This window comes from Haliaeetus albicilla, chromosome 14, assembly GCF_947461875.1.
Source record: "Haliaeetus albicilla chromosome 14, bHalAlb1.1, whole genome shotgun sequence".
In the NCBI taxonomy this organism is placed as follows: domain Eukaryota; kingdom Metazoa; phylum Chordata; class Aves; order Accipitriformes; family Accipitridae; genus Haliaeetus; species Haliaeetus albicilla.
Window position 1 is genome coordinate 36,673,908 of NC_091496.1, and position 22,029 is coordinate 36,695,936.

The 22,029-nt window shown below is 45.8% G+C and overlaps 1 protein-coding gene across 1 annotated transcript; it reads right to left on the reverse strand.

Moving 5' to 3' along the window:
* Positions 1-14,507: 14,507 nt before the first annotated feature.
* Positions 14,508-20,052, reverse strand: AVPR1A (arginine vasopressin receptor 1A). The gene is made up of 2 exons (XM_069802272.1): positions 18,866-20,052; positions 14,508-17,022 (listed from the first exon to the last, which is right to left on the reverse strand). Exons 1-2 carry the CDS (start codon positions 19,866-19,868, stop codon positions 16,739-16,741), a joined length of 1,287 nt encoding a protein of 428 aa, XP_069658373.1. The 5' UTR covers positions 19,869-20,052; the 3' UTR covers positions 14,508-16,738.
* Between the last annotated feature and the right edge of the window lie 1,977 nt (positions 20,053-22,029).

Sequence of the window (22,029 nt, forward strand, 5' to 3'; positions counted from 1 at the left end):
AGCACAGGAACTGAAAAACTCAATCATAACACTTTGGTGCGTGATGTTTATTGCAGTGCATGCTAAGAATAAAAAATGAAATACTATATATTCTGAGAGGTATATAGACCTCTTCTATGGTCTTTGAAGAAATAAATGTTATTTTAATCTCTCTTGTTCTGAAATGTGCAGGATAAGACATGCAAAACTATCTCCTCACCTAAGGAATACTACAATGAACAGCATGCAATGAGCTGTGCTAAGGCTTGTATCAGACAAAGTTATGCAGCACTCTATCTCTGTCATCAATTTAAAAGGGACACTAACCTCTGGATTTGGAGAAATACCTGGGAGCAAGGGTTTGATTGTATTCCAGTAAACTTTTAACAGAAGAATTGCTTTTAGTGTACTCATGAGAGGGAATTTTCAAAGTAACCAAAAAAATTTAGGAAGTAGGCATCTCCAAATACACTGTCCCAGGATTTCCCAGGAGCCCAAACATTAAGTGTCATCAATTTGAAAAGAGAAGCACTAAATATTTTATTGTAGTATTGTTGTTGTTCTTGTACTGCAAAGAAATATCACAAAGGCAAAAACCCCCTCTTTAAAAGTCACATCATATGCATTAGCAAGCACATGATGATTTCTCTGACTTGGTCCATGCACAAGGATTATTGGGACAGAGGACGGTGCAGGATTGCATTCACAGCAAAGTAGCTGCAGCTTTGGCGAGCTAACGCTGTTTCTTACCACTTAGAGATCAGCAGCATCCCCAGGGCAATCCAGTACTGGGAGAAGACAAGAATGGCCTGTTAGACTTGCTGACCAGGTTCTTTGAGATATTCCACATGTGGAGGGTGTAATGTTTAATATCAAATTTACTTATTTAAAGATAGTTGATATTATGTGAGATTTCTGATTTAGCAAAATGATACAAAGTATATTGAAATCACAATACAAGTGTAAGTTACACTTAGCAAAATATATATATATAGCAATTGCAATGGACAGTTTAATCAAAATACCAATGTGATTCCCATTACCAGTCTCTATAATATGCTCACTGTCACGATGTTGGGCATCCCCAGCCGCTGGGAAGGAATACATGGGTCGAAGCCAACTCAAGCCCGTTGTTCTCTTCAAAATACTTTTGTTAGTTGTCTAGTTTTATACTCTGTGTTGTGCTGATCCACATATTCACTCCCACCATGCTCTTCTGGCTAACTCAGGGAGACATTCACACTCTTTTAATGAACTCAGGGAGACACATTTACACTACCAGTTGATCCATTCAACTGTTGATAGCTGTTTGTCTAAAACAAAGGCCACCCTCCCTTGCAAAGGAGTCCTGTTGCCAAGAATCCAACTTCTTTGCAACAGCTGTGGTCAGTCACATCCTACATTATTCCCTGAGCTTCACGGGTACATCACCCTTGGCCGTCTCCTCTGAGCCTTCTTCCATCGTAGGGGTTTATTGGTCAGGCACATGGCCCAAAATCTTCCTGCCCCAACTCTTGCTTGTCGCCACATTCTTCCCTTTTTGGTAACTTTAATTCTGCCATTGATGTAATTTAAAAGATTACTTGCTAACATTTCCAGTTTGATTATAAATTAAGGGAAGCCTAAAATTGGGAGCTAAGGGACCAAAATCATTCCAGGTCTCAGCAAAATTAGAACATATATATGCAAAATCAGAATTTGGCCTGTGTCTCAGCTGGATGGGATGAAATTTAACACAGTACAGTTGCAGGTTACTAGAAAGGCTGATGACAATGTGTCTTTGTTATTTCTCAAGTCTAAAATGTTTCTGTTCCTGTTTTTTGTGTGAGATTGGGTATGGTGCATCTGTTCCTGTTTTGACATTAGTATGTTTTCATTACCCTTAATACTCAGTTGAGATGGGGAACCAGAGGAACCTTAGTAGATATAGTAGATATATGAATGTAGATAGGAATTGTTTAATAATTATCTAGCTTATAATGAAGTTAAAGAAGTTTCAGTAGAGGTAGACATGGCCCAAGGGGATGAGAAGTGATTTTTAACGTTTGCATTGTTGACGCTGGCTGGGACAGGAGATAGTCCCTGATAAGAAGCAGCAGTGGCTCCAAGAACCAGCCAAGACCGACCTTGTGATTTGGACAAATGGCAAGGAGCAACTGAGTCTGCGCAGGGACAGAAGGTTAAGAGTTCACCGTGAAGAAGACATACAGCCTTCATCTTCACGACCACCAGACGACCACCATAAGGAGGCACTGCGCAAGCGCAGTTGAGAGGAGACTATGGAAATGACTTCCTGGAGCTAATTTTAAAATGAAGCGGGGATAGGTAATGCCTATGTATAGGCGTATTGCAAAACTCTATGTATATGTAACACTTGACTGTATAAATTTAAAGTGAACTGCCAAGTCAGGCGCGCACGACTTTGGTGGGACTACCTCCCGTGCTGCCCAGCGCTGAATGAACATACCTACTTTACAATCTCACCAATTGTGGAGTCTGTTTTGCGCACGTCACAGTGAACCAGCACAAAATTCAGATACTGTCCAAAAGTCTTTTGAACCTTATTTCAAATATTTCAGATCACAGGTACCAAACTCATTGGGATATAGTGCCCAGACCCTTGAGGTGATGCCTGTCGACTTACTGTACCCTCATGTGTGATGTAGGCCCAGAGGGAGATCCTTCTGAAAGCAGAATTACTGTGTCGTTGAGTGCTTTGCTGTGCTTTTTCCTCCTGCATTGCAGCAAGGCCAATTTGTAGCAAATTACCATAACAAAATTCACAGTGGGAGGAAAAGGTGATTTTAATTTATAAAATCTCCAAGGCGTTTTTTACCCATTCACATGATTGTATCCATGTGCTCAGAAGCACTAAGACATGTACATCCAGGGCTAGCAATGAGGCGCTGATGTGGGTTTGCTTTTGTGCCCTTTAGAAGGAAATGCTGTTTGGGATCTTTTGCCTCAGTATGTCAACTCAGCCCTCATAAGTCTTGCTTTCCTTATCTGGTTATTTCATGGCTCCAGTCCTGTTCTTCATCTTCTTGTCACCTTATCTTAGGGTCAGTTTGTTCCTCCTCTTCCTTTGAATGAAATCACACACATAGAGCTATTAATCTTACCTCTCCTAAACTTTGTTCTACCGTTTCATCTGCAGCTTTCATACAAACATTTAAATTCATAATTAACTCACATCAATCTTAATATTTCTGTTACAAATCTCTACAAACCTGCTTGATTGCAGTATTGCACTAATGCTGCTATGTCACGTCCAGGAGTGCAGCCAGTTGCTGGTTGCAGCGTGTCACCCCGTCACTTCGTGCCGATGTGACCTGATGGACCCTGGCTGGTGAAGGGACTGTGCTCTGCGTGGCCACAAATTTCATTCCAAAAGAGACATCCTCAGCAAACTTCCAGACACTCATCAGTAGGAAGCAAGGAGCATTTCCATGGCCCTTGAATGTCTCATATTTTCTCTTTTCTTTAATCCCCAATTGATTTAATACAGAAGACCATGTGAGACTGATTTACTGTTTTTGGAACATCCTTCAGGAAGAGGCCTATGTACAGGATACAGGCCTGACATACAGGGTTTAGGTAGGGAAATGACCCCCCCATTAAATGTAAGGTAAACAAAAGGTCGTATAAAACCACACCTGGATTCAGATGGCTGAAAAAAGCACTGAAATTCAGTGATTAATTCACAGCTACAGCTGAGCAAAGGCTTGTAAAAATGCATCATGTTGGAACCAGTAAGTGAAATGCTGCACTTGGCCGCATATTCTTATTCAGTTCTTAAGCTGGCCTGATTAAAAGAATAAGTACAGTGAAAAGTAACATACAAAGAGCATTCTTTAAAAGATTCTTAAAACATCTTTAAAAGAGCACTGAGGCAATCAAATTGGAAACAGAGAAGCCCCTATCAGGAAGGCTGTGATTTGTACCACTGCCACAGCTTTATGACAAGTGTGAGGTGTCAGTGGGTAAGCATGAATTTTCATGCTGTCCTTGCTGTAGGTACACAATAGACTGGAAAGCCCTTTGGCCTGCTAGTTATATATTTACCTACTGCATCACTTCAAATGACACTCATTTGAGAACAGCTCTGAGAACAAATGAAAACAACGCACATATCACATCCCTTTAATTCTTTGTCAAAACTGAAGTTTTACTTACCCCTGAGAGTGCACACCACAGAAGACAATTTTATCCTCAAAGTGCCAGCATTTTATAAAAAATAAAATTAGCAACCTCTGGGGAAAAACGTTAAGAATATCCTTCAGTGCTTATTTGTAGCTTCTCGGATATTTTCTCTCGCAGCAATAGGTTAGCTCCCCGGAGAGGAGATTGTCTGACAGCTAAAGCACTGGTTTGGTTTCCATCACAGCCACAGACTCCCTGCACATCTCTGGCAAGGACTTACTTTCCCTCCCAGTGCTGTAACACCCTTTTACGTGCCCTAGCTATTCATGTTGAGCACCCCTTAGTGGGGCAGGGACGAGGGGGGAGCCTGCACAGAGAAACGTCTCTGGGCTGAGCACTGGCTTGGTGTTACCCCCTCCCAGCTATGAACTTCACCATGCCTCAGGGGTTAGGGCTGGAGAGAGATATCTGATCTGTTTTTTTTTTTTTTTACTGACACAGAGAAGGCCAGAAAAGCAGATCATCTGCTTGCAAAATCTCTGGTCTTGCCTAGTAGCCCCAGCAATGTTCTTACTTATACCCTGACCTGCAAATGCTGAAGGCACCAAGTAGAAACAGAGCTGAGCAGCAGCAGTTTCATGGTGAACATCTGCACGAGGTGACCTTCCCCATGCTCCTTGTCCCATCACCCCAAGCTATGGCACGGCCATGTCTGCTGCTGTGAGGGTGAGCAGCCCTTTACCCTTCCCCCTGCCTCCAAGCAGGACAGGTGACAATCCTGTGGGAGAGCATGGATGTCCCAACACTGGGGAAAGGACAGAGGTGTGCCAAGGAAGCCCTGCTTCAGTCCTGTCCACTTGTTGGGTTGTGCCTCAGCGTGACTGTGGAGCAGACAAAGGTCTTTGGTGGGAGAGCAGTGTTGATGGGGACACTTTCGGCTGTGGCTGTGGGCCATGTGGCTCTGGGAAATGCCATCACAGCTACCTAAACCTGCTGGGGAAGGGAAGGGGGCTGCCATGAGCCTGGCAGGGAGAAGGCAAGTTCAAGAGGGAGAGGTGCCGAATGCTGCCCGGGGTGGTCAGCCCTGTCGAAAGGACCTGTGCATACAGGGGATGCCCAGGCCAACATGAGCCAACACTGCACTCTGACTGGGAATGAGCCGAAATTGGGAACCGGGCTACATTAGGAAGAGTGGTCTGCAGCTCAAGCTCTGCTTGCTGCAGGCAGGGACAGAGCTGGAATGGTGTCCCGTTGTGGGCCCCCTGCTCAAGAGGGATGTGGAGGAACTGGAAGGGGTCCGGTGGCAGGCTTGCCAAGGCACTCAGTGGTGTGAGGAGAGGCTGAGGGAGTGGGCTGGTTTGCTCTGGCAAAGAGGAGCCAGTGGGTGCTCCAGCAGCAGCCTGCCACCCTCGAGAGGGCGGCTGCAGAGAGGGTGAAAGCCAGCTCCTCTCAGGACTGCCACACTGCCAGCAGAGCAGCAACAGCCACGAGCTGCGCTGGGACAGCCTGCCCACAGAGGTGCAGGTGCCCATCCTGGGAGCCTAAGACACTGCTACATCAAGCCTTGGCTTTAGCAGGTTAGTATTGCTCTCCAGAGGTACACAAGCTGCCTGAAACCAAAATAGCATAGACTGAGAAGCCAGGAACAGTAGGGCTGGCTCCTCGCACACAGCCTGCTGCAGGGCAGAGCGGCGTGCTGGTCTTCTCTAGTCCTTTGGGTCATGCAGAAGTGTCAGGGCTGGCGTTATTTCTGTTTCACAGGTTTCTTCTCCCACTATTAATGTGACAGAATTGCAGCCATTTCCTTTTGTGACAGAGAGTGTTTGTGATTTCTCATCCCTTCATTGCTGTTGCCCAATTGCACATAACATTGAGACACAGAGTGAAGGCAGACAAGGCTGCCTACGAGAGACGGCAGAGCTGGGTCTGTCTTGTGAGCGAGCTTCCTTCTTTGTGCAAATGCTTTCACTGAAAAGCACTGAAATGAAGAGATTAATCCTTTCTGGTGACAAACATAGTTACACAAAAGATCAACGGTAAACTAATTGAAGGTGTGTTTGCATGGCTTAATTCTTATAATTGCTATCTCCAATATGCACAGATTCTGTGATTTACTGGGCAGATAAGCATAAAGATCATTGTATTATACTTGGAAAATATTTCTGGAACAAGATGGAAGTATTCTGTCATGCTTAATATGTGATTGCAAGACAGAAAAGAACTTCAAGTTAAAAAGATTAATAAAAAGACAAAGAGTGAACAGTTTCAAATGCTCTTAATTTCAGATTAATTCAGTTTTGCAAAATAAGCACTCTCTTTCTGTCATGTAATGCCTATAAAACACAAGAGCGTGAAGAAAATGTGTTTTAAAATATTTATGTTTTATAACTGATTAATCCAAAAGTTTGGCATATGTTATCAGTGTTTCTGCTAATTAGCAATATGTTGGTTTGCTATGTTTTTTTTCACTGAAATGAAAGCAGGCATCTGAGCTTGAGGGTTCATACCAGCTAAAACACCAGCAATTTTATCTTGCAGTTTTATTAGAGGAACATTTCCAAACCTGCTGGAAACTATACTCCCAGATCAAGTTGGAGAGAACCAAATAAAGGAAAAAGCAACCAGACCATTAAGATGTGGTTAGTCATAAACCATTAATGCTGAAGGAGAATATTAATAAATAAATGGTTTATATTCTTGTCTTAACAAATTTTTCTATGATGAACCTCTATCATCAGAAAATGGTGCTTTAAAAATCTTACATTGAAACTGTCGTGATTAGAGCTGGTAAAAAAAAGGCTAGCATCAAAATACTTGTAGATATACTGACTCATTTTTATTCAGCTCTTAATGTGAGAAACTGGTGGTAGTATCATAGTGCCGGGTCAAGCACAGAGTGCAGCAAGACTGAGATGTGTTAGTGCTGTGTTTTGAACCAGAAAAAATGTTATTCCCCCATAAAACACCAGACATAAAGAGACAGACCTACTGCAGCTGTATTTCCCAGCTCCTACTAACAAGCTCACTGAAAGGAGTCTCGGCTACCACATGTGCTATGAAAAAAAAACCCAACCCAACAAAAAAAACAACAGAAAGAAACTCCGGTTAGTTCCCATCTCCAAGACATTTTTCTGCTTTATATACCTATCCCTCCATGATCTGTCTTCTCATAGTTGAGGAGGTTCAGCCCCTATTTTTGGAAATGTTCTCATCCCAGCTAGCAGCGTGGAAAAGGATTTTAACCACTTGTCTCCCAAAAGAGATTCCCTCCAGGCCCACACAGAGGCAAGGAAGGATGCTTATGTACATTGGTGAACATCCTCCAGCATACTCCCAGGGTGGGGAGACAGCCTGCCTGTTTTTTCCCAGACCCTGCTAACCTGGAGCTGGAGGGGTGCAGGAAAGCATGGGTGCTGTGCCCTGCTGCCAGCCCAGCAGCAGTGCAGGTAACCCCTGCTTGTACCCTCCTTCTGGGTCCATGGAGAAGGACACCAAGGGCGAGTGTCCCAGCGAGTCTCTGCGCAAGCTTTTATCCTTGTCTTCAGGAAGGTTTAAAAACTGTAATTGGAAGGTACACTCAGGAACTCAAATCACATTGGTACATGCAGAGTTAATACTGTCAAACCAGAGCGTCTTCCCAGCAGGAGCTGGAGTGTGGTGTGGAGGCTTCTGGGGCGGCTGGTTCATGCTCCCTGTTTTCCCTACGCTCAGGAAATGCACTGGGGAAGCCAGAGAGCCCCCTGGCCCTCCCCACAGACCACAGGGTATGTGGACTTGTATTTTACGTGTACCTGACATCTTTGGTGGAAAAAAGACACTTTTTGTCAAAGCAGTCAAATCTGTTTTTTCCATTAAACCATTACGTCGCTTTCACTTTTCATTAAAACACTTGGGAGGGAAAGTTGTTGACCAGAATCATTGCTTTCTTTTTTCTTACAGTGCTTCTGCTCATGTTGAAAACAGTCATTGATGGCATCAGGTGCAAATAATTTTGCAGTTACTATAGTCTCAAAGTTTTTATAATTGTGCAGTTTCTTAGGAAAGCAGGACTTCACGTGCTGTATGTGGCAGAGATACCTAACATGCCACTCTCGCTTTCCTTATTATTGCTTTTTTCTCCACACAATGTTACCAAGAATTTTAGGTATTATCCTGGCGTTTTTCTCCACTCCTAACTCTCTGTGTAATAAGATGTATCTTTCTATGTTGTACATTGACCCTTAGGACTGTATTATCTGAGTATCTTGAGAGTTCTGCCTAATTAAGGATTTTCTCGCAAATCCACCTTTAAACACAAAGGAGATGAAGCCTGAAAAGGTTCAGCATGCACAGATGGGACACATGGAGAGATTAGATGTAGAGATCATTCCCTCCTGTAAGGCCAGAGATGTCATCTGGGTGTGAGGAGGTAAATTGATCTCTAGGCTCATTTTGGTTTTGGTCTTTCCTGTGACGTGACTAACAAAGGCACCCAGCTAGCAGAACCTTTGCAATATGAGCCACCCTTTGTTAGCTCTTGGGATAGCATCATCAGCTCCATTCAAATTAATATGATGCTCTCAGATGGTAACATTTTGTAGCTGCCCCAAAATAGAGTAAAATCCTGAACTAGTAACGTGGAAGTGTCTATTGAGATCTGACAATAAAACCAATAGCACCTGTAGACATCTATCTGCAGTACAGGTGTACCAATTAGAGCTAGTGGTCTACCTGCCATTACAGTCAACGAATAAATAGTCTTCTGGTCCATATATCAATGGAGATAAGGGCAGCATTCTTCTGATCAGATGTTGGCATCCTCTATATGATGACTTGCTCTGCCTTGGCTGCAAAAATAATCACTCTTGCTTAGGTTACCTACACCTGCACTGTAGGTACATTCACGCAGATGAATTCCACCTTTGTGTCCTCCAGCTTCGATTGTCCTATATTGAGGCACTTGGGTCAAAAATTTGGGAAGAAATGAGAATCTGTTGTCTAATCACACTATGCCTCACACCATGATCTCTGTGAGACAGAGGAGCAGGCATTTTGGATCATCTCATCTCCAGTACCGCTTATTTAATATATAGCTTTTCAGGGGAATTGCAATACTAGGTGCAAAACAAACCAAAAAAGAGAACAAAGGCAGAGCTCTCGCCTCGTTTTGCCAGCTTCTATTCAATTTAATAACATGTTGCTAACTAATAAGCTTCAAACCTATCAATTTAATAAAGAGCATCTGTAACCATATAACAGAATTTAGGCTTCTTGAGCCTCTGAATATCAGCTTCGTGGTGAACTAGGTTATCAGAGATACATAACTAAATCCCTCCTCATTTCTTTGGAAAAAGACAAGTACAATTTTGTTTGGGAAATGAGATTATGTACAGACACACAAATGTATCTTTTACTTTTGTTTATTATTTACTGCATATATTTCTTTATTGTCCTGACTGCCTTCACAGTGTTTGGAGTACTGGAGATAATGGGACTCCAGAAATCCACACAAATGCCCAAGTGTCTTGCTGAACTCAATCCTTAGCTCTAGTGTTTTGTGTAACACCTGGAAGACTTCCTTTGCTCCCATGGAAACACTGAAATGGCACGTTTAGAAAATATTATGGTGGCTAATTAATAATGTTTGCTCCATCTCTGGAAGCGAATTACTCAGAATTAAGTGCATGGCAAATTAGTCTGATGATTTGATTTCCTTGTTTTTCTGATCTCAGCCAACAACAGAGTAAATCGTTATCGGTGGTTTCCTCTGAGGTGACCAACCCCTGCAGTATTTCAGAGGATGCATTTATCTGTGCCTACCCCAGTTTGCAGACGTCTGCCTGCTTTACAGTGAGCCAGGAGAGAGTGCTTGCTATCTAGTTTATTACTTTTGCCACTGTTTTGTACAGTTACTATTCTTACTTAGAAAAACATTTGAGCAGTGCCTAAGCAAGTTTCTCCTTTTGATAAGAGTGCTGCAATGTTAAATGCCTCCCAATCCTTCAGGTTCTTCATCCACTGCTCCTCACCTCCACAACATCTTCAACCAAAAGCTTTCTAAAATACCAGGAAGACTGTTGCCTTTAGCTTGAAGATTTAGGCATCTATTATGACATTTATCCTGACTAAGTCACCTCTTTCCAAAAAGGGGATTGGTATTTAGGCTTCTTCCTTTCTCCTCCCTGAAAGCTCTGTGGCTGCCCACATTTCCCACAGGACATGTCTGTATTGTGGAGGCCAAGACCCTACAAGTCACATGCTGACTGCTTAACTTGAGGAAATCGTTGTCCTTTTTTAGATATAGCCTTGTAGCTAGCCATCTCAGCAGAAATACTTACTAGATTTGTAAGGAGCTTCATGTAGCTACAGTTCCAGGAGACAAGGGGTTCCTTTTCTAGATATATAAAACATATCTTACAACTGCAAAATAGAAAGCATCTTGATACTCTCAAAACATCTTTGCGCTAATACATGTTTTATTTGCCCTCTGAGCCACCAGTTCATGTCTCTCCCAGTATTCACTGTGTCTTTCTTATTTGATAGTATCCACATTCCTCTCTCCAAAAGGAGTTTAAAATGAATGCTTTTTAATGACAACCCTGTCTTCTGCTGCTCCTGTGGTCCCTGTCCTCATTCTTGCTGCAGTCATCATTACCAGGGACAGGAGGGACTATGGCAGGAGCAATCACAGCAGTAGTGGTGGAAGAGGCTGGGGCAGCTACTGATTACTGATTAATGTGCCAGTCTCTAATTACCTATTCCTTATCTTCCAGAATGGGCTTCATGCCCTGGAGAGCCAAGAAGTTTGTAATGCCAGTTTTGTCATGTTTTGCTTCAAAGGTGTAAAAGCTGGTGGGCCACCTACAGCCTGCATTGCCAGTGCTTTGCTTGAAAAAGAATATTGAACTCATACATAGCACTTCTTATCCATGTGTCCTATAAGAACTTACAGAGGAAGATAACCATCATTACCCTGTGCAGGTAATGTACCCTACACAGACGGATAACTCAGGCACCAGTAAATTATCTTGACCAGTACTGGATATGTGGCCACTGTCACTTGGAGATACAATCCACACCGCTCAGGGTCCTGCCAGTGCCTGAGCCTTTGTAAGAAGGAATAGACAAGAGTGAACATGGGGCAGCAGTAGCTCCCTACCTGTGCCTGCCAGCTGGGCTGGAGAGGAATGAGGCAGGCGAACACAAAGAACAGCAGCAATGGCAGGATGGCTTTTGTGGTAAACTTTTGTCCATGTGATGTCATTGCCCAGGATATTCATGCCCTGCAGGAGTAATCATTCCTAACCTGGTTCTAAGGCTCAGCGACTGTTTTTTTGGTTTTTTTTGGGGGGGCGGTTCTGAGTTAGACTGAAAACTCCTTGGTTCAAGGGCCACAGCCTGGAATGATTCATGTCAAATGGGACAACACAGAAGAAACATATCCTAACAAGTCATTCATAACTCAAAATGGGATCTAAATCATGGGGGTTCTTTTTTTTTCAGTTCTGGTAAGACTGTATTTTTTGACCAGTGGCAGAAGTAAAGCTCAGAAATCTGGTTAAGCATGTCTCACAGGCCTACCACATTTGAGCAGGAAAAATAAAAAGTTATAGTCCTAAGTGTATAAAATACTGCCATGGAAGGACGACTGTGATTTCAATAGCACTTTGTCCTAGTGCAGAGTAGGAGCACAATCAATTTAACAACAGACAGTCATGAAATTATAGTCCTTATTTCTGCAATCAGAGACCATTAGACCTTAATTCCTGCTTATGCAATTGTTAATAGTGTTAGCACCTTACAGAAACCCTTAATGAACCACAGTGGTTCAAAACTGTTCCTGGGAATGACTTATTTTGGCATGAAATGGAAGGCAAGGCACTCTTGCATTTACTTCATCAGTAAAAGGAAAAAAACTCCGCCAATGAAGAGGTGGGAATTTTGTAGGTGTCCTTCCACTGATCCTGACAATTTTTTTCTGAAAACCAACCTTTGCTTGCAGAGCACTGAGAAAGTGCAACATCCCTAATCCTCCCCTTCCACCCGCCCCCCTTAAAAAAAATATTGGAAATGGGCAATGGGTTGGAAATGTGCAAAATACTGGAAATGTGCAAAAGATTCTTCTCTGATTGGAAGAAAGCCCATCTGTACCCAACAACATCTTGGTCCACCTGGAATTAGACTTACCGGTCTCCTCACCGTAGAGCTGGGAAGAGAGCTTTGTGCTCCCGATGCTGCCTCACAGCCTTACTTTTCAGAAATCGAGTAACCCAATGGACCGTGTCAGGAATTCAGCTAAAAATGTCCTTATGAAGACCTAAGGCTAATTTGCATGTAAATTGTTACTCCAAGCAAGTTTATACTAAGACACGGCAAATTACTGAGCAGTTGTACCAAAACAGAGATACAGTATTAATCCATTAACACAGTACCGGTCCAGGACTTTCTGCAGGACTAATCCTGGGAGAAGCAGACCCATGCTGGCTGGCTCTAACAAAGCTCAGCAGGGACTAGTCATGATTGATGTTTGCTTGCTTTTTACATACCTGCACAAACCATCCTGCATGACTTACATTACCTTCAACAGTTCTCTGCCTTTTTCAAAACTAGCTGGACATACTTTTGTGTGAGGGACTGTTACCTGAACCATCCAGGACTGTTCCCGGCGGAGCAGCTGTGATCTCTTCCTGGACCTTGAAACCTGTTCATTTATATACCCTGGAATTCCTTTACCCAAGTAGCAAGTGCTACATTTACCAGTAAAGCCCATTCCTAAAGAAAAACACAGAAAACTATCTTGTAACAGTAACTAAAGCTCCAAACTAGTGTTTAAGCCCTCTAACTCCTTTCTGCCTCCCCAGTCTTCCATGTGTAGAAGGGACTTCTCTCCATCCAGTACAGAAGGGACTGTACAACTAAGACTCATGCAGACACTTTTTAGAAGAGGACACTGCATTTAGTTAATCCTTTCTGTAGGTGGGGAACTCAGTCTAGGACAACTCTGCAAGAGGTTCCCCTATGCAGCAAGTAACTCTGTATTTCAGCACTAGCTCTACTGCAAGACCTGGGTTCATTTCCCAAAGCTGGGTCACTGGTACGTGCCCTGGGACAACATCCACCTCTGCAACTGCTTTCCTTCTTCTGCCCTGGTTTCCATACGCACGAGTTGGAAAAGAGCATGCATACACTCTAATAAGGTCCTTCAATCTGGACAGTTTGGAACTGGCCATAAGATTTGCTGCAGACAAAACCTTTGTCTTTGCAGGATTGGGCACACATGAACTTGTGTCTTCTTGTAGACTTTGCTCTTGATGTGGTAATACAGAAAAAAACCCCTTCTTTTTTTCTGAGCCAACAATATGTTTACCTACAGATTTAAAAAGAAATGAATGAAAAAAAAAAGCTTTTTGGCAACTTAGGTTTCTTATTTAAAAGAACAAAATCCTTTCCATCTTCTGTATCATCTCATGTGCTCCACTTTGGCCATCTAATTGTCTTTAAAATGCTGCAATTCCAGTAACACCAGCACAAACAACAGAGTGAAGGCTCATCCATTCAATTGTGTTTTCCATCAGAAGCTAAGTATTTTTTTCCCCCAAATTAAAACAAAAATATCAAAATAACCCCTCAAGTACGTGAATAAGTGCTATGTTACATGTTTTAAGAATACTAGCAGCATATAGTGGAAAGATGACTGCATGTTCCTTCTTTGCACTTGTCCTTCATGTACTATATGTAATAGAAAAACATTTTAGTTTTGTTCACTCCTTAAAGCTTTTCATGGAAACAACTCATTAAAATTAATGAAGAAATTTTACATTTTGTAAAACGTATGGAGTATCACCAAATATGTTTCTGGCCCTGCAAAATCTAATCAAGTGAAAGAAACAAAATGCTTCTCATCGAATATACAGGTTTATTAGAGCACGTTTCCATGTTTTAAACGTGCAATGGTTTAACAATTTCTTGCTTCCTTCTGTATTTGTGTGCCCTCATGATAACCCAAAGCAGCCGTTAAAAAAACCTGCATCTCCACAAATGAATTAGAAAAAAATGGGCTGTATCTTCCAATGTCACAGTTCTGTGAAAAAACAAAACTCAGTATTTACAAAAAAATGCCTGGAATCCAAATACTGCTAAATAGTGTTGTCCTTTTAATTACAGAAACTGTAGAACGCTCACAGGGTATATTTACGCTGACAGCCCCAAGTGTAAGCCTAGATTTTGTAACATATTTGGAAGAAAGGGAAAATTATAATTTTGAGTCTGTTTACTTTTTTTTATATAGTGGTCATTACCCAGCTTAGTCCTATTAGCAACATTATTCTACATTTGTCTTCTTGTTGTCTCCTCCATTTGAATATAAAGTGTAACATAAAAATAATTCAATTCTGCAAACAAGAAAATTCTGTTAGTACAGCTAATTGCTTTTTAATATATATTTTGTGTACAAAGAAAGTAACACAAATAGAAGACTAGGCAAAGGATAGTGTACTTAACTAGAAACATTTGTAATTTCAGTAACTGAATTACCTACTTGCGAAATATATGCAGTACATACAATCTGCACAAATACACACACACCCAACGCCACTGCACACATTTTTTTGGACTAAAATATAACTTCAGGTTCACAAACCTTCACCCAAAACTGGTGAGAGCTGTAGTCACACCTGTGTACTAAAGGTGGTCAAAAAGATAGTCTGTTAAACAGAAGCCATTCCACCATGATGTCCTTTGGGTTCTAGTGTTTTGACCACCACCACCACATTAGACCAGATTGCTCTCCTGAAGAACAGAAAATTATAACAAGGAATGTAGAGAGAAGAGCTAAGATTTTCTTTAGCAACAAGAAAACCTAAATACTATTTTTTTTGAGCTATAATCTTCCTTAGTCTTTGCCTGGAATAGTCAGTGATATGTCTGTGAGCTTCTGGAGTGGACAACAGGTTGAATATGATCTTATCCTGCATCTAGCTCTATTAATTTCTGCTACCATTATTGTGACAGGCATGCGGCCAGCACCATCCTCAGTGAAAGCCACAGTTGTGGCCCCAATTTTTTCTCCGCTCAAGCAATTAGAAAAGCAATCTTGTTTGTCTGGTTTTGGTGGGAAAGAGAGAAACCTGCTGCTGAGGTTCCTCCTTGCAAACATAAACACGGACGTTACGCAGCCGTGCATGTGTCCCACTGCTCTAGCGAGCCAGCTGGGATTGCATCAGAGGTCCTGCACAGCGCCAGGAGAATGCCTGGACTTCAGGACAGAGGGAGTTCAAGAAAATGGAGCAGACAGGTAGCTGTACTTCTCAGAGAAATCCTCAGGACTTTAAAATGACAGCAAGACTTATTCAAGGAGCTTCACAACCCAATTTCCAGGCAAAAGACAGACTCCACAGAAAGACATAACAGGATTATTTACAAGCTGTAGGAACTACACTTGACTTGGCATGCATTGTAGTGAGAACAAGCATACCTTGAATGCTTTATAATTAGTAAATGTGTTGTGATGACTTTTTATTGAAGTTTACTGCAGATTTTAAAAGCTATATTGTCATGATCTGCCAAAAAAAAAAAATCCCAAAACAACAATATTGATGATTTTTATAAGTTCCCAGAAGACTTGTAAGTTTGATTCTCAAGTCTGTGTTGTGGAATATACTGATTCTTCAGCACTTACCAAACGGCCACATTCTCCCGAATTTATGGGGCTATTTGCTTGACAACCAAATGTGGCTTTATCCTAGCTATCTTAGTGAATAAAAAAGAAAAGATGCAATTCTTACCCATAAAGCAAGTGGTTCTGGTAGTCAGGATGAATTTTCTTAGTGCATCTGTTTGTAACAGTGCTGAGCTAGTCACAGCTTATCATACTATCAATGTATTTTTTAAAATTAGTTTAAACGAATCAAAGTAGGTGCAACTACACAAAAAATATGCCGTATAACTTCCATTAATGTGAAGGGAAGAGGAAATGTCACCCTAAAAATGAAACCCCACCACACACACATAGACGTTGACAGCACTGAAGGACTTGCCTCCACAGGGGCTGTTAAATTTCATTAACTGAGATTTGCTAGACCTTTACAAGATAAAGCAGTATGATCAATGAAATTCCCAATAACTCAGAGCCTGTCTAACCATGTTCCTTACCTGGACAGTTAGGACATTCTCCCAACTCTTTTCTTTTTGTGTTTAAGACTAAAATTGTGATCTTGCTCATATCATCTTCTTTCCCTGTGACTTCATCGGACATTCATGAGAAGTTTTAGGCATTAACACTAGAGAGTGGAGCTACCTCAACACAGGCCAACTGCACTATTTTTACTGCTTTGAACAACAAGCAAACAATGCACTTAGTATTTTAGAAACAACGACAAAAATTAAATATTAAATTCTATTTAGAAAAATAATTGCTTTATTGTTGTCACACCTTCCTGATCAGTTGCCCAAGTCCTAAATACCTTTCAGAAAACAATTTACACGCTGCAGAATAGCTTCTCAAGCAATGCGGCACATTCTGCCTTACGGCCATCTTAGTCCTTCCTTGTTAGCACGGCTGGCGCCTTTCACCAGCGAAAAATGCTAAGCAGTAACCTTCCCAAGCGCTCTGCAAGCCCTGCCCGCCCCGGGGCCTGTCTCAGGTTGGAATGGGGATGAAGCTGGTCGATTTGGAGTGGGGTGACTCTCTCCAGGTGTTCAGGCTGTGGGATGGGCTTCTGTTGTTGGTAAAAGAAGTCTGTCGCCTGCTGTTGCTGTTTGAATCTTCTTTACTCAGCGTTTGCTTTATTTTTTGGCAGCAAGGGAAGCTCTGTATGCAGTCTTGCAGGAGGTGCCCGCTGAAGAACATGTAGATCCACGGGTTACAGCAGCTGTTCAGACTGGCCAACAGAGCCGTGACGGTAGTCGCAGTGTTTTCGGAATCTGGGGAGGGGGGGGAAGAAAGCGGTTTAATCATCAAAAGAACATTTGCACCATTTGGTCAATTGCTTCACTAACTGTTGGATTTATTTTCCTGAATAATTCTAGTTCTAAAAGTTGAGCAGCAGCATTTTAAATGAATAATGAGGACATAATGAGGAAAGTTCTTATTTATGTAAGGCTGCCATTGAAGTCAACAGGAATTTGCCTGAACAGACTTCAAAAAGCTGTGACAGAAGAAGTTATGGGGCAATCCATCCAAAATAAAGCTTTAGTCCGTTTCCACTGGTGTTTATCGAAGTGTTGATAAGCTCATGCTTTTGTTTTAAAAATTGGTTACCCTGGAAGGCATTGGCAGAATTCCCACTGATTTCCCACTGCTTTCAATAATACTGAATTTTGCTGTAGTCATTTGCATGCTGAAGTGTATTGAATGCTCAAGTAACTACTGGCTTGTGAATCAAATCTGGATTTCAGAGATTGAACAAATTTTACTTAAGGGAAAAACAGAAGTTAGGACTATGCCATGAAACAGTTACAGTCTTCCACCTTCAATAACTAGTTAAATTATCAAATATTATAAATAGATATTTAGTCTAATCAATTATTAGTGACCTTTCCTTGCAAATATTGAATCTCCAAAGAAGTATAATCACTGTGTTACACAGTTCCATAGATGTAAAGAATCTCTTCAAACCAACCTACCAAATACCCATCTGTTCAATTAGGTTTGCATTTCTTTTGAAGTAATAAAAAAAAAAAAATCTATTTGCCTACTGCGAGCCTTTATTTCCCTGTAGGGACCTGCATTTTAGGCTCAACTTCAGTTCCGTATTAGGGGCAATCAGTGCTCTCACTACAGTAAGTGATATTTTGGGGGCATTAAAAAAAGTCAAGACGTCATGAATTCCAACATTTTGCTCTGTTGCTTTCTCATTATGAGGAAACAGGGTATATGCTCCTATGTTGCCTGCCCCTCCCTACCTAACGGCCTTTAAACTCACCAATTATTTTCAGCCAGACTGAACAGCGCGACAGGCACCTCCAAAATACCACATTGCCCCTGTTTCATGAGAACCCGATCGTTGACTAGAGGGGCTACTCAGAGGCGGCCGCCCTACGGACGGGCGGCATTCAGGGTGTGCTCAGCCCCACCAGCAGGCAGCAGGGGAAGAAGGCGTAGCGAGTCCCCAGCTCCCGTCACGACGCGAGACACACGCGTGTCTGGGCTTAGGAACACCGCGACCCGCCGCTGAAGTTTTACTAACCCGCACCTTCAAAGGGCGGAAAACGCCGCTGGGTCAAAGCGCGGCCGCCCGCCCCTCGGTTCCCCTCCGGGTGGCAGCGCGGCGGCTGCCGCTCCTCGCCGGGCCCCAGCAGCCGCCACGGCCACCGGCTCCCCCCCCGCCCCGCTGCGGCTGCCCCGGGGCAGACCGAGCCCGGCGCCGCCGCAGCTCCCCGGGGCCGCCCCGTCCGAGGGCGGGAGGGGAGCCGGCGGGGCGGCCCCGGGGGCTCGCCCGCCTCGCCGGGCAAAGGCGCCTGCGGGGCCGAGGGCCTTCGGCCGCTACCGCCCGGGGAACGGCGCGGGGGTGGCGGCGGGGGGGGGGCGACCGAGGGGCCCGTCCGGCCCGAGGGCGCCGGGAGGGCGCGCCCCGGTCCCGCTCTCGGCGTCCGCGCCCCGTCGCCCCCCGCCCCTGCCCCGGGCTCGGCCGAGGAGCCCGCCCCGCCCCGGCGGAGCCGTCCGCGGCCCCGCAGCGCCCCGGGGAAGGCGAGCCGGCGCGGCCGGGGGACCACCCCGAGGCAGGGGAGCCCTCCCGGTGCCCGCCGGGGCCGCCCCGTCACCTACCGACCCAGGGGAAGCGCTGGTCCCAGACGGACCACATCTGGATGGTGAAGAAGGGCGCCCAGCAGACGACGTAGGCCGAGACGATGACGAAGGTCATCTTGACGGTGCGGATCTTGGCGCGGGAGATGGTCTTGACGCTGCTGACGCAGGGGGCCAGCAGCAGCCCCCGCCGCGGGCCGCCGCCCGCCCGCCGCCCGCCGCCCGCCGCCCGCCCCGGGTGCGTCTTGCCCCTGACGTTGCGCCAGATGCGGTAGCAGATGAAGCCGTAGCAGGTGACGAGGATGAGGACGGGCGCGACGAAGATGCCGCCGGTGATCCAGGTGACGTAGGCGCGGGGCCCCCAGGGCATGATGAAGTGGGCCCAGCAGTCGTAGACCTGCGAGCCGCGCTCCACCTCGCTGAGGGAGAAGATGAAGTACTGCGGGGTGCTGAGCAGCAGGCTGAGCGCCCAGGCCGCCGCGATCATCCCGTAGGAGCGCTTGGTGGGCTGCTGCAGCGTCTTCAGCGGGTGGCAGACGGCGATGTAGCGGTCGGCCGTCATGGCCACCAGCATGTACGCCGAGGCGAACATGCCGAAGACCTGCAGGTGCTTGACGACGCGGCAGAGCCCGTCGGGGCCGTGGAAGCGATGGGTCACCTCCCAGCAGAGCTGGGGCAGCACCTGGAAGAAGGCCACCACCAGGTCGGCCAGGCTGAGGTGGCGGATGAAGAGGTGCATGCGGGACGCCTTGCGGGGCGTGCGCCGCAGGGCCAGCAGCACGCTGCCGTTGCCCACCACCGCCACGGCGAAGGTGACGGCCAGCACGGCGATCTCCAGCTTCGCCAGCTCCTCGTCCCGCCCGAAGGGGTCCCAGCCGCCCAGGCTGCCGTTGGGCGACCCCGACCACGCCTCGGGGCTGCCGCCGCCGCCGCCGCCGCCGCCGGGCTCCGCCGCCCGCCACCGGCTGCCGTTCCCGGGCGAGGGGGCCGCCCGGGGGGAGCCGGCGCCGCCGGCGAGGCGCATGGAGGGGGCTGCGCGGCGGGGCCCGGCCCGACCCCCGACCCCCGCCCGCCCGCTCGGCCGCCGCCGCCCGCCGCCTCCCGGCTCCGGCGGCGCGGGGCGCCGGGCCGGCCGCCTTTATCCCCCGCCGCGGGAGGCGAGGCGAGATGCGGGGGGAGCGCCCGTGCCAGTGGCTGCCCAGCGCCTGACGCCAGCCCCCGCCTTCCCCCGGCCGCCCACGCCGCCGCCCCGGAGAGCAGCGCCCCGCCGGGGGAGCGCGGCCGCGCCGCTCTCCCCCCAGAATGCTGCTCCGAGGGGGGGGACGGGGCACGGGGTCCGCCTCCCCTTGCCTGCCTCCGCCGAGCCCGGCGAGGGGCGGGGGGGGCCGGTAAGCGAGGAGGGGCAGCGGGAGGAGGTGGTGCTCCGGCCGGAGAGCTGCCTCCCGGCCGAGGAGAGCGGCGCTTGAAAGTTGAAGTGAGAAGAAAAGCGCTGCCGTTCAGCCAGGCGGAGCGGGTGGGGGGGCCGGCGGGGCCGGTCCGCACGGCCCCAGGTCCGCCTCGACCGAAAGCAAAGGGGGTGGTGGGTGAGAAGCGCGGGTCTGGCTCTACGGGAGATCCCGTCGGGGCCCGCGGCGTGTCGCAGCGGTGCGGGGATCGAGCCCAGCCAAGTGAAGGGTTAGAAAAGCGAGCGCGGAGTTTGAAAGCAACCCGCTAAACCCAATGCTTCTGAAGGTTTCGGAATTTCACCTAAGACAGTAAATGTCATCCAGGCCATAGCATATAGGTCTACGACACGTGTTTCTGCAGATACAATCAACATCTCCTCCTTTGCTAGAGAATCCCTGGCAGTGGGTCAATTAAATCTCCGTTTTAAACATGTTTCGAGCTGAAGAGTTTCTTTCCTCTTGGTAGAGTGGACTCGGTGCAAAGTCTGGTCCCGTTGTTGTGACCGCGGATTTACACCCTGACTTCACTGCAACCTGAATTTGACCCTTCGTTTACAAACTTCTTCCTCTGGCCGCACAAAAATGCGTAAGATTACAACAAAGAAATATTGCATTAGATGCCAATCCTGCTTTGTTTTTAACAAAAATCTCTGGGCCTGCTCATTACGTGATTGCAGTTAAATTTAGTTGCAAAAAATATGTGGGTTTTTCCCTACCGGTTTCACAGGGAGAAGGAAGAAGGGGGAAGAACTAAAGATTGCATCTTACTTCTTTGATTAAAAAGATGTTTCCAAAAGTTTTTGACTCCAGAAGAGTCTTCCAGCTTGAAATACAAGAAGATGATATGCTTCCAAACATGCTAGCATTGTGCAAGGCTTTATCCCAGGCTTTTTGCCGCCTTCCGGGCTTGTTAGCCTGTGAGAGGGTGCGTGCACCCATGCCAGCCTGCCACTACCCTTCCTTTGCTCGGGTCAGTGGCAGCAGTCTAGGAGGACACCTGCTCCAACAGTGCAAATACTTGGCATGAGCTTTTCTGTAAAAAGCTGCAAGAAAACCCCCAAACCTGGAACACGGACAAAAAATGTGGCTGTTTCCATTCATCCCTTGCTGCTGTGGTGGTGACTTTTGCTGCCTTCAGACAGTCTTAGTCTCTTCTTCCATGGCAAAAGAAATGCTTTGAGCAAGTCAAAGGCTCAGGATTTTAATCCTGGGAAATTGATGATGATTTGTATTCCGCAAGATCACTTTTCACCAAAAAGTAGGGGGCTTTCAGCATAATATTCTTCAGGAAAACTGACAGTTTTGAATTGTAGCTACTCATAGTCAAAACACGAGCGTCTGCCAGGTTTGGCAAGAGTTGCTCTAATCATTAGAGTTGCAAAAAAGCAATATAAGCAAAAAAAGAAGGTCAAGCTTTTTTATCAAATAAGTTCCTCATGCAGGATGAGGGTTAAAGCACTGCTAAAAAAAAGGAGGCCTGTTTATTTGTAGAGGATTCAGCTGTCACGTTAAATAGCACATAAACCATCTACATAGATATGAACAGCTGTCTCCTGTGATCTGTCTCCAAGTTCAAAGTATCTGCACTGCTCCCTTCCACAGACAGTATCTACTAAGTAAGGCTGAGTTTGGTAGCCCTTCGTAGAGACCCACGAGACTTAGATACTGCAGATCCCAAACTTTAAAATCACAGATTTGGGAACCAAGTACGGGAGAAAGCCCATGTGCTGAGTGAGGGAC